The sequence below is a fragment of the Thalassophryne amazonica genome, chromosome 16, assembly GCF_902500255.1.
Source record: "Thalassophryne amazonica chromosome 16, fThaAma1.1, whole genome shotgun sequence".
NCBI lineage: Eukaryota > Metazoa > Chordata > Actinopteri > Batrachoidiformes > Batrachoididae > Thalassophryne > Thalassophryne amazonica.
Window position 1 is genome coordinate 89,372,109 of NC_047118.1, and position 13,291 is coordinate 89,385,399.

The window sequence follows — 13,291 nt, forward strand, 5'->3', positions numbered from 1 at the left end:
ACCCCCTTGAACACAAGCTTGGGGTGATCAGGACTCTTCAACATGGAGCCCTACAGGTGCCCACAACTGCAGAGGGAAGGGCTAAAGAACAACAACTTGTCCGGAAAGCCCTCACAGTATGTGGGTACCCACGATGGTGGACAAAGTGCAGAAGTCCCAGAGAACAAAGAGACCAGATAGACAAGAGACAGAGACAAGAAGAAGAGGAGTGTCTCTCCCTTATTTAGCAGGAGTAGGGGAAAAAACTACAGAGGATCTTCAGACAGCACAAAATCCCAGTTTACTTTAAACCAGTTAACACCTTGAGACAGAAATTAGTTCACCCTAAGGACAGGATCCCTAGTTACAAACAGAGCAATGTAGTGTATTTTATCAGATGTCAGGAAAACTGTAACAAACACTACATAGGTGAGACGAAGCAACCTTTACACAAAAGGCTATACCAGCACCGCAGAGAGGGCGCCAGTGGACCTCAATCTGCAGTTCATCTCCACCTTAAAGACACTAACCACACGTTTGAGGACAAGGAAGTTAAAATCTTAGCCAGAGAGAAGAAATGGTTTGAGAGGGGGGTCAAGGAGGCATTCTATGTGAAATAGTTGAAACCCACCCTTAACTGGGGAGGGGGTCTGACACACGCTTTGTCCCCTGTTTACAATGGGGTACTCAGGTCAAAGCAGTTTCAGTCTTTTGTTCATGGTAATGAGTCATTCACGTCATCAGGAGAGAAGTCAAGGGAGCCATCAGGAAAGGCGTCCGTCCCATCATTAGGAGGGACAGCTGCCCTGTCATTAGGAGGGTGCTAACTAGAGCACAATAGTTGCTAATTAGAGCTATTGTTTAGTCACTAGCCTATAGCAGTCTGCCTCTCAGTAGGAGGGGTCTGGTTAGGTTTAAAACTCCAGCTTTTGTGGCTTCTGTTTATTCTTCTCTACAAGAGTCAAGACAGAAGTCAGATTACCAGAGCAAGAATTTTAGCTGAGGAAGCTTCTGCGATTTGAAGCGAAATGTCCTTGCATCAAGCAACCCAGTCCAGTCGAAGATTCAACTTCTCTACTATGGAAACCACCTGGACAACTGAGAGCCTACACAGACATGTGTGTCTGCTGTTATTTGCTGCCCCCTTGTGGTCATGTTAAGTCATTTCTGTTCTTCTCAGTGATTTAGTGATCTTTTCCACCTGCCCACAATTAGTCCTGTCGGGATTTAAATCATACCTGAGTTCGTTTTCCTCGCGGGTCCATTATGTCTGTTTATGGTCAGTTGTTCACATGCCATGTATCACATCTCTCCCATGTCTTTCAGTGTCCTCGTCAACAGCTTGCGGTGGTTTTTGTGCTCCCTTTTTGGAGTTGACTACCTGCGTTGGTTTTTGCTCTCCCTTTTTGGAGTTGACTGCCTGCGTTGTTTTTTGCTCTCCCTTTTCGGAGTTGACTATCTGCATTGGTTTTTTGCCCTCCCTTTTTCGAGTTGACTACCTACATTGGTTTTTGCTCCCCCTTTTTGGAGTTGACTACCTACGTTGGTTTTTGCTCTCCCTTTTTGAAGTTGACTACCTGCGTTGGTTTTATGCTCCCTTTTTGGAGTTGACTACCTGTGTTGGTTTTTGCTCTCCCTTTTTGGAGTTGACTATCTGCATTGGTTTTTTGCCCTCCCTTTTTGGAGTTGACTACCTACGTTGGTTTTTGCTCTCCCTTTTTGAAGTTGACTATCTGCGTTGGTTTTTGCTCTCCCTTTTTGGAGTTGCCTACCTACGTTGGTTTTTGCTCTCCCTTTTTGAAGTTGAGTATCTGCGTTGGTTTTTGCGTTCCTTTTTTGGAGTTGAGTATCTGCGTTGGTTTTTGCTCTCCCTTTTTGGAGTTGAGTATCTGCGTTGGTTTTTGCTCTCCCTTTTTGGAGTTGAGTACCTGCGTTGGTTTTTGCGCTCCCTTTTTTTGGAGTTGAGTACCTGCGTTGGTTTTTGCGCTCCCTTTTTGGAGTTTCTTCTTCTTTCAGATGCTCCCATTTGGGGTCGCCACAGCAGATCTGTCATTTCCATCTCACCCTGTCCTCACCAACTACCTGCATGTCCTCCCTCAGCACATCCATAAACCTCCTATTTGTCCTTCCTGTTCTCATCCTGCCTGGTGGTTCCATCCTCAGCATCCTTCTCCCTATATACCCTGGGTCCCTCCTCTGCACATGTCCAAACCATCTCAGTCTCTTCTCTCTGACTTTGTCTCCAAACCGGCCCACCTGAGCTGTCCCTCTGATATGTTCATTCCTAATCCTGTCCATTCTCATCACTCCCAAAGAGAATCTCAACATCTTCAGCTCCGCCTCCTGTCTTTTTGTTAGTGCCACCGTCTCTAAACCGTGAAACATAGCTGGTCTCACTACGGTCTTGTAAACTTTGCCCTTCACACTTGCTGATATTCTTCGGTCACAAATCACTCCCTTCACCTTTCTCCACCCAGTTTTGCACGTCACCCTTGTTCTTAAAAATAGGAACCAGCATACTCCATCTCACCTCCTCAGGCATCCTCTCACTTTCCCAGATTTTATGAAACAATCTGGTTCGAGACTCCACTGCCATCTCTCCGAGACATTTACATGCCTCCACTGGAATGGCATCTGGACCAACTGCCTTTCCACGTCATCCTCTTCATAGCAGCCCTCACTTCTTCCTTACTAATCTCTTGCATTCCTGGTTTACTCTCTCCACATCATCCAGCCTTTTCTCTCTCTCATTTTCTTCATTCATCAGCTCCTCAAAATATTATGTGTAAAATGTAAATAAAACAGAATACAATGATTTTCAAATCCTCTTCAACCTATATTCAATTGAATACACCACAAAGACAAGATATTTAATGTTCAAACTGATAAACTTTATTGTTTTTGTGCAAATATTTGCTCATTTTGAAATGGATGCCTGCAACAGGTTTCTAAAAAGCTGGGACAGTTGTATGTTTACTACTGTGTTACATCACCTTTCCTTCTAACAACACTCAATAAGCGTTTGGGAACTGAGGACACTAATTGTTGAAGCTTTGTAGGTGGAATTCTTTCCCATTCTTGCTTGATGTACGACTTCAGTTGTTCAACAGTCCGGGGTCTCCGTTGTCATATTTTGCACTTCATAATGCGCCACACATTTTCAGTGGGCGACAGGTCTGGACTGCAGGCAGGCCAGTCTAGAGCACAGATGTGTAAGTTGTCCATGCCATGGGCACTAACACACCCCCATACCATCACAGATGCTGGCTTTTGAACTTTGCGCTGGTAACAATCTGGATGGTCTTTTTCCTCTTTTGTCCAGAGGACACGACGTTCATGATTTCCAAAAACAATTTGAAATGTGGACTCATCAGACCACAGCACACTTTTCCACTTTGCGTCTGTCCATTTCAAATGAGCTCAGGCCCAGAGAAGGTGGTGGCGTTTCTGGATGTTGTTGATGTTTGGCTTTCACTTTGCATGGTAGAGTTTTAACTTGCACTTGTAGATGTAGCGACAAACTGTGTTAACTGACAATGGTTTTCTGAAGTGTTCCTGAGCCCATGCGGTAAGATCCTTTACACAATGATGTTGGTTTTTAATGCAGTGCCGCCTCAGGGATCGAAGGTCACGGGCATTCAATGTTGGTTTTTGGCCTTGCTGCTTACGTGTAGAAAGTTCTCCAGATTCTCTGAATCTTCTGATTATATTATGGACTGTAGATGATGGAATCCCTAAATTCCTTGCAATTGAACATTGAGAAACATTGTTCTTAAACTGTTGGACTATTTTTTCATGCAGTTGTTCACAAAGTGGTGATCCTCACCCCATCTTTGCCTGTGAACGGCTGAGCCTTTTGGGGATGCTCCTTTTATATCCAATCATGACACTCACAATTAGTGTCCTCAGTTCCCAAATGCTTATTGAGTGTTGTTAGAAGGAAAGGTGATGTAACACCGTGGTAAACATACCACTGTCCCAGCTTTCTGAAACGTGTTGCAGGCATCCATTTCAAAATGAGCAAATATTTGCACAAAAACAATAAAGTTGATCAGTTTGAACATTAAATATCTTGTCTTTGTGGTGTATTTAATTGAATACAGGCTGAAGAGGATTTGCACATCATTGTATTCTGTTTTTATTTGCATTTTACGCAACGTCCCAACTTCATTGGAATTGGGGTTGTACTTTATACCAGACTGACCTCCAACAGACTCTTCCTTTAAAATGACCCCAACACCATTTCTCTTCCCATCTGTACCGTGATACACCTACAGTGCTCGTGGCCTGGTAAAATCCATGTTGCATGCCTTTACTGATTCAGTGCTACTCATTTATCCAGAATGCACTGATGTGTGCACCCCATGTGGCTGAGTTGTGGATATTAAACACAGTAGATTAAAATGTCTTCATAAAAAAAATCTGTTCAGGTTTCTGTGACCACAGTTATTTCAGCTGTTAAACTCTCCAGGCAGCTTTGCATGCAGACTGCTTATACGCTCCCATCGACAGTCCACATACTCACTCACTCACTCATCTTCTACTGCTTATTCCAATTAAGGGTCACAGGGGGCTGGAGCCTATCCCAGCAGACATAGAGTGGAAGGTGGGGTTCACCCTGGACGGGACGCCAGTCTGCTGCAGGGCCACATATAGACAAACAAACACATTCACACCTGCACACACACCTACGGACACTTTAAAGTTTCCAGTCCACCTAACCTGTGTATCTTTGGATGTGGGAGGAAGCCGGAGCAGTCGGAGGGAGAACACGCAAACTCCACACAGAATCAAACCCATGACCTTCTTGCTGTGTGGCAACAGTGCTAACCACTAAGTAACTGTGCTGCCAGTCCACATACTTTGATTGCAAAATGTCAGACACTTCAAGCTTCACAGAATTTCACAGTTTTGACCCTTTTCTGAGCAATAAATCCCTCAAATTTGCTAACAAACGGATCAGGATCATTCACCAAACTTAGAACAAATAACTCCACATACATTTGGCAGAATTAGACTTTTTAAAATCAGATTTAAACCCAATCTGTTCAGAATGCTGACAACCATTATGGAAAACCTGTCATTGTTATGACGTGAAAGCGAAGCTGAGGTCAGATGGTTTGTTTACATTCTCTTGTCAAAGAGAATTCCCCAGAAACCATTTTCACATTTTGGCTTTAAAGGAAGAAAAGAAAAGTAAAACAATACAAGAAATCCCCTATGGGTTGGGGGGGGGGGGGTCTAGGATCACTCAGTTTGATAGATCATACCGAGGTAAGTTCTTTGGTTCTCTGTCCTGGACAGAAATTTTCCTGTTGCATGCTACTGATTTGACTTGACTTTTTTCCCTTTGGAAAATGCACAAACCATTTCTTTGTGAAAACCTACAACCCCTGGCAAAAATTATGGAATCACCGGCCTCGGAGGATGTTCATTCAGTTGTTTAAGTTTGTAGCAGCTAACTGATCATCTGCAGAGGAATGGTCTATTTGAAGAGTTTCAGTCAGGTTTTAGAATTCATCATAGTACAGAAACAGCATTAGTGAAGGTTACAAATGATCTTCTTATGGCCTCAGACAGTGGACTCATCTCTGTGCTTGTTCTGTTAGACCTCAGTGCTGCTTTTGATACTGTTGACCATAAAATTTTATTACAGAGATTAGAGCATGTCATAGGTATTAAAGGCACTGCGCTGCAGTGGTTTGAATCATATTTGTCTAATAGATTACAATTTATTCATGTAAATGGGGAATCTTCTTCACAGACTAAAGTTAATTATGGAGTTCCACAAGGTTCTGTGCTAGGACCAATTTTATTCACTTTATACATGCTTCCCTTAGGCAGTATTATTAGAAAGCATTGCTTAAATTTCCATTGTTACGCAGATGATACCCAGCTTTATCTATCCATGAAGCCAGAGGACACACACCAATTAGCTAAACTGCAGGATTGTCTTACAGACATAAAGACATGGATGACCTCTAATTTCCTGCTTTTAAACTCAGATAAAACTGAAGTTATTGTACTTGGCCCCACAAATCTTAGAAACATGGTGTCTAATCAGATCCTTACTCTGGATGGCATTACCCTGACCTCTAGTAATACTGTGAGAAATCTTGGAGTCATTTTTGATCAGCATATGTCATTCAAAGCGCATATTAAACAAATATGTAGGACTGCTTTTTTGCATTTCCACAATATCTCTAAAATTAGAAAGGTCTTGTCTCAGAGTGATGCTGAAAAACTAATTCATGCATTTATTTCCTCTAGGCTGGACTATTGTAATTCATTATTATCAGGTTGTCCTAAAAGTTCCCTAAAAAGCCTTCAGTTAATTCAAAATGCTGCAGCTAGAGTATTGACGGGGACTAGAAGGAGAGAGCAGGGTTTGTAAGAGTAGAATGGGAGGCAGAGCCTTCAGCTTTCAGGCTCCTCTCCTGTGGAACCAGCTCCCAATTCAGATCAGGGAGACAGACACCCTCTCTACTTTTAAGATTAGGCTTAAAACTTTCCTTTTTGCTAAAGCTTATAGTTAGGGCTGGATCAGGTGACCCTGAACCATCCCTTAGTTATGCTGCTATAGACGTAGACTGCTGGGGGGTTCCCACGATGCACTGTTTCTTTCTCTTTTGCTCTGTATGCACCACTCTGCATTTAATCATTAGTGATCGATCTCTGCTCCCCTCCACAGCATGTCTTTTTCCTGGTTCTCTCCCTCAGCCCCAACCAGTCCCAGCAGAAGACTGCCCCTCCCTGAGCCTGGTTCTGCTGGAGGTTTCTTCCTGTTAAAAGGGAGTTTTTCCTTCCCACTGTAGCCAAGTGCTTGCTCACAGGGGGTCGTTTTGACCGTTGGGGTTTTACATAATTATTGTATGGCCTTGTCTTACAATATAAAGCGCCTTGGGGCAACTGTTTGTTGTGATTTGGCGCTATATAAAAAAAAAAAAAAATTGATTGATTGATAGAAAAAAAGCAGATCACAGACATGACACAAAACTAAAGTCATTTCAAATGGCAACTTTCTGGCTTTAAGAAACACTATAAGAAATCAGGAAAAAAAATTGTGGCAGTCAGTAACAGTTACTTTTTTAGACCAAGCAGAGGGAAAAAAATATGGAATCACTCAATTCTGAGGAATAAATTATGGAATCATGAAAAACAAAAGAACGCTCCAACACATCACTAGTATTTTGTTGCACCACCTCTGGCTTTTCTAACAGCTTGCAGTCTCTGAGGCATGGACTTAATGAGTGACAAACAGTACTCTTCATCAATCTGGCTCCAACTTTCTCTGATTGCTGTTGCCAGATCAGCTTTGCAGGTTGGAGCCTTGTCATGGACCATTTTCTTCAACTTCCACCAAAGATTTTCAATTGGATTAAGATCTGGACTATTTGCAGGCCATGACATTGACCCTATGTGTCTTTTTGCAAGGAATGTTTTCACAGTTTTTGCTCTATGGCAAGATGCATTATCATCTTGAAAAATGATTTCATCATCCCCAAACATCCTTTCAATTGATGGGATAAGAAAAGTGTCCAAAATATCAACGTAAACTTGTGCATTTATTGATGATGTAATGACAGCCATCTCCCCAGTGCCTTTACCTGACATGCAGCCCCATATCATCAATGACTGTGGAAATTTACATGTTCTCTTCAGGCAGTCATCTTTATAAATCTCATTGGAACGGCACCAAACAAAAGTTCCAGCATCATCACTTGCCTAGTGCAGATTCGAGATTCATCACTGAATATTCAAAAGGAGGATTCAAAGGAATTTTATTGTCATATGCACAGAAGAACATGTTCCCTGCACAATGAAATGTGTCTACTGCATTTAACCCATCCTAATTGCCAGTAGGAGCAGAAGTCGCCATTAGGCGCCCGGGGACCAGCTCCAGATGTACATCCCTGCCTTGGTCAACAGCAGGGCTGAGCAAACCAAGACCGACCCATAACAAACGACACACACACAACACACATAGGCCGGCCCGGTACATAAACATATATTGAAAAGCAAAACACGAGGGAAAAGGGGGAAAAAAAACCCTCATAGCCGTTGCGTTACACAGCAGCAATGAGGAAAAAAATCCCCATCAGCACAGAAAAACAATAATCACACAGACAAAACAAGGACTCAGGACGACAACCGAGATTTGAAAGGTCCAGTTTATCAGAACACTCCGGAGGCAGCCTATTTGGCGCCGTCAACAGCCTTGTCCGACAGTCCTGGAGGGGGAGGGGCTCAGCCCTGAGCAGTCCACTGTCACAGTCAACGTCAGAGCTGGAGAAGCTGAGGGGAGGGGGGAAGACCAGGGAGCGAGGCTTAAGTGTTGATCTTCTGAGGAGGTTTTATCACAACGACCTTGAAGTGCAGCTGTGTTAGGGAGGTCAAATGAATAACCAGATTAGCAGACGCCTGAAAGATTCCACATTTCTGAGAACAGAGTGGCTCTCAATGCATCTGAATGTAGAATGTAGAATGTGGTCTTCACAGACGTTCAAAGCGGGTTTCCAGGGCTGCGATTCTGCTCGAGATGTTTTCCAGCGTGCAGTTAACACCCGCCGACTGCGCAGCCACTGCCTTCCCAATCGAATCAATCATGTAGGGCAGCCTGGAAGGACCAATCAAAGCTGCTTCCACTTTCTTGATTTTCCGGTAAACCAGCGCTATGCCCGCTCCACACAGCAGAAAGCCGGTCACCACCAAGCCGAATATATACACATCTTTGACGTCCTCCACAGAAAGCATGTAAAGGCACATGACCTGCCATTTCCTCCACGAGTCCATCACGTAACCCATCAAATGCGTCCCGGCAGGACAGGTCGGGTCCTCCGCCCCCGAATGTCTTGTAGAAAAAATAGTGTCAATTGCGTTCAGAGACCACTTTAACAGATCCATTTTTGTCGTTTTCCAGAAGAGCAAAGCTGCAGCCTCACCGACAACACGCCACAGAAGCAGAAAAGATAAGGAGGGAGGGAGAAGAGAAAAGTGCGTCCGTCTCGGCCGAGTGCAAGCTGGCAATATGACTTTCATCCAGTCATCCACAGTCCACGATTGCTTTTCCTTAGCCCATTGTAACCTTGTTTTTTCTGTTTAGGTGTTAATGATGGCTTTCATTTAGCTTTTCTGTATGTAAATCCCATTTCCTTTAGGCGGTTTCTTACAGTTCGGTCACAGACGTTGACTCCAGTTTCCTCCCATTTGTTCCTCATTTGTTTTGTTGTGCATTTTCGATTTTTGAGACATATTGCTTTAAGTTTTCTGACTTGACACTTTGATGTCTTCCTTGGTCTACCAGTATGTTTGCCTTTAACAACCTTCCCATGTTGTTTGTATTTGGTCCAGAGTTTAGACACAGCTGACTGTGAATAACCAACATCTTTTGCAACATTGCGTGATGATTTACCCTCTTTTAAGAGTTTGATAATCCTCTCCTTTGTTTCAATTGACATCTCTCGTGTTGGAGCCATGATTCATGTCAGTCCACTTGGTGCAACAGCTCTCCAAGGTGTGATCACTCCTTTTTAGATGCAGACTAATGAGCAGATCTGATTTGATGCAGGTGTTACTTTTGGGGATGAAAATTTACAGGGTGATTCCATAATTTATTCCTCAGAATTGAGAGAGTCCATATTTTTTTCCCTCTGCTTGGTCTAAAAAAGTAACCGTTACTGACTGCCACGATTTTTTTTCTTGATTTCTTATAGTGTTTCTTAAAGCCAGAAAGTTGCCATTTGAAATGACTTTAGTTTTGTGTCATGTCTGTGATCTGCTTTCTTTCTACAAAATTAAACACCTGAATGAACATCCTCCGAGGCCGGTGATTCCATAATTTTTGCCAGGGGTTGTAGACCAATGGCATGGTACTTCACTTCAGCATGTCAGCAATAAACAAACAAATCTTCACCACCAATAATCCACTTACAATTCACAAATTCTGCAGTATTTTAAGTTGCACACAATCCTGTCCCTACTTTTTCACTATACTCTTCACTTACACGACACTCTTCACCATCTACGTTTTTTATGATTCCATCCCATTTTAATTTAATAAGCTGTTTATTGATGACCAATGACTGATGGAGTCCTCTTTTTAGGTAGGAATTATGGTTTCCTTCAAAGGGTGCTCCAGTAAGAAAAATATGTGTCCAATTTTAACATATTGCATCCCAAAATAATCAAAGTAATTTTTTACCAATTCTAAAAGCTTTGGGTGCTCGAGGGTTCATGGGAGTTCGCCCAACCAGTCCACATGTGCTTTGTGGATCTGGAGAAGGCGTTTGACCGTGTCCCTCATGGCACCCTGTGGGGGGTGCTCCAGGAGCACAGGGTCCGTGGTCCTTTGCTAAGGGCTATCCAGTCCCTGTACGACCGCAGCAGGAGCTTGGTTCACATTGCCAATAGTAAGTCAAACCTGTTTCCAGTGCACATTGGCCTCCACCAGGGCTGCCCTTTGTCACCGGTTCTGTTCATTACCTTTATGGACAGAATTTCTAGGCGCAGCCAGGGTGTAGAGGGGGTCCAGTTTGGGAACCACAGAATCTCATCTCTGCTGTTTGCGAACGATGTGGTCCTGTTGGCTTCGTCAAATCAGGACCTTCAGTGTGCACTGGAGCAGTTTTCAGCCGAGTGTGAAGCATCTGGGATGAAGATCAGCACCTCCAAATCCGAGGCCATAGTTCTCGACCGGAAAAAGGTGCTTTGCCCTCTTCAGGTCGGTGGTGTCCTTGCCTCAGGTGGAGGAGTTTAAGTATTTCGGGGTCTTGTTCACGAGTGGGGGACGGATGGAGCGTGAGATCGATAGACGGATCGGTGCAGCGTCTGCAGTGATGCGGTCGCTGTATCGGACCGTCATGGTGAAGAGAGAGCTGAGCAGGGGGGCAAAGCTCTCGATTTACTAATCGATCTACGTTCCGACCCTCACCTATGGTCATGAGATTTGGCTCATGACCGAAAGAACAAGATCGCGAGTACAAGTGGCCGAGATGAGTTTCCTCCGCAGGGTGGCTGGGCGCTCCCTTAGAGATAGGGTGAGGAGCTCGGAGTCGGGCCGCTGCTCCTCCACGTCGAAAGGGACCAGCTGAGGTGGCTTGGGCATCTTTTCGGGATGCCCCCTGGATGCCTCGATGGAGAGGTGTTCCGGGCACGTCCCATCGGGAGGAGGCCCCGGGGAAGACCCAGATCACGCTGGAGGGACTACATCTACTACAAGCCATACAATTATTGTATGGCTTTTGCCTTACAATATAAAGCGCCTTGGGGCAACTGTTTGTTGTGATTTTGCACTATATAAATAAAATTGATTTGATCTCTCAGCTGGCTTGGGAACGCCTTGGGGTTCCCCCGGAAGCGCTGGGGGAGGTGTGTGTGGATCGGGAGGTCTGGGCGGCTTTGCTTGAGCTGCTGCCCCTGCGACCCGACCTACGATAAGTGGAGGAAGATGGATGGATGGATAAAATAAATCGTAACTGCAGTTTTAAGGTGTGTGTGTGTGAGTGAAATAAGTTCTTCCACCTGCTGTCATGTTGAGAGCTAACGTAGATGCATTGTCTCCAACTGAGTATGAACAATATGCTTTTCAGAGTGTCATTTTTGGCTAAGGATTGATTAATTGCAGCTATGCAGTTGTTTATCTTGGACTTTGATGTTTTGAGGCTAAAGAAGCAGAGATCGATCTTACTGCCAGATCCCGCTGGGTCTTCTGCAGAGACTGGAGGTCAGATGGTGCCACATCCTCCCGGGCCAGCTTGTTCTCATAGGTGGAAATAAAATTCTTGCTATTTTGTAGGGAGGTCTCCAGCTGGTGGGAATTCTTCATTCTGCAACAAAATGAAGTTTTAAAGGCTGGGTTGAGTCACAAAGTATGAAAGCTGAGAATGGCCATGATTCCAATGATTTTTTTTTTTTATGCTGTTATCTCGATATCGCAGGTCAATTATTTTATTATCTTGCACAAACAGAATTTGTTTGCACATGATAAGTTAACTTATATCTTTTTCTTGAGATAATGAAGCGCATGATTTATTTAATTTAACCTTTATTTAACCAGGTTAGTCCCACTGAGATCAACATCTCTTTTACAAGGGAGACCTGGACAATTTTTATTTAAAGTTTCCAATTCACAGAATCTGCATGTCTTTGGATTGCAACAATGGAACATCTGAGATCAACTTAAACTATCCGGTTGTTAAGTTCTGACGTAACGCATCATGTGATAAATCTGTTTCCGGGTCCACAGACCTCCAAGTTTATAATTAAAGTTATGTCTGTTTGATCCTTTTAAGGATTTACAGTTTAACTTTAGTTTGTGTTTACATTGTGTGCAAATCTCCATCCCTCCCTTCTCCGCCTCCACCTCCGTTAACCACATTCGTCTGGTTCTATGATCAGAACACTTAATAAAACTTTTTTCTTTTACTTTACATATTTTATTATGCACAGGTAAAATATACATGTCTGTTTGTTAATAAAAAAATATTTATTACAATAAACAGGACATTAAAGTGCAAACTTCACTTTCTCCCCGAACGACATGAACAGGAAGCGATCGCAGCTCGCAGCAACTCCCATTGAAAATAACGGAGAAACAACCTGAGCGTCTGACATTTTTACATAAAACAAACGCAGTAACAACATCTAAAAACCCAGTTAATATATCCAGGAGAGTTTTAGGCACAATATACAAATAGTTTTATGTTGTGATGTTAATGCTGTTGTCCGTGTGCAGTGGTTTAAGTGCAGCCTAATCAGCAGGGTTGGGAGGGTTACTTTAAAAATGTATTCCGATACAGTTACTAGTTACCTGTTGAAAAATGTAATCAGTAATGTAATCCAAGAACCATAATATTAAAGTAATGTAATTTGATTACTTTTAATTACTTCTGGATTATTCCAATATCAAATATGTTAATACAGACAAAAGAAACTAAATAGAAATAGTCTTGACTACATAGTACAGTTTATTAAGCAAAAATCAAACTGTTTCCATGGCATGTGCTCTGTTTTACTTCACATTATGAATTAAGAGCACCACAATATTGTTTTAAACACACCCAGTGTTCACCTGCTAAATTTTCAACAAAAAATGCCAAACAAATGAAGGATAATGAAAACTCAGGCGTGTGCGGATGAATTTGTAATTAAAAGTGGCAGAACAATATACAAAACAAAAAAAAGTCTACTACTTGTTCAGTAAATTCGCACCATGTTTAACATATCAGTCCACTTATTGAACTTTCAAATTAAGAACAACAGCATAATAAAAACCAATAAGTAAATCCTGTCAGTAAGGAGGCGTGATCGCCAT

The 13,291-nt window shown here is 42.9% G+C and overlaps 1 protein-coding gene across 1 annotated transcript in view; it reads right to left on the reverse strand.

The window, feature by feature from the left end:
• Positions 1–13,291, reverse strand: part of ppl (periplakin) — a 118,327-nt gene that overhangs the window by 20,237 nt on the left and 84,799 nt on the right. The window contains exon 16 of the mRNA XM_034189905.1: positions 11,666–11,804. Within this exon, the coding sequence (XP_034045796.1) occupies positions 11,666–11,804 (139 nt within the window). The remainder of the gene's footprint in view (positions 1–11,665; positions 11,805–13,291) is intronic.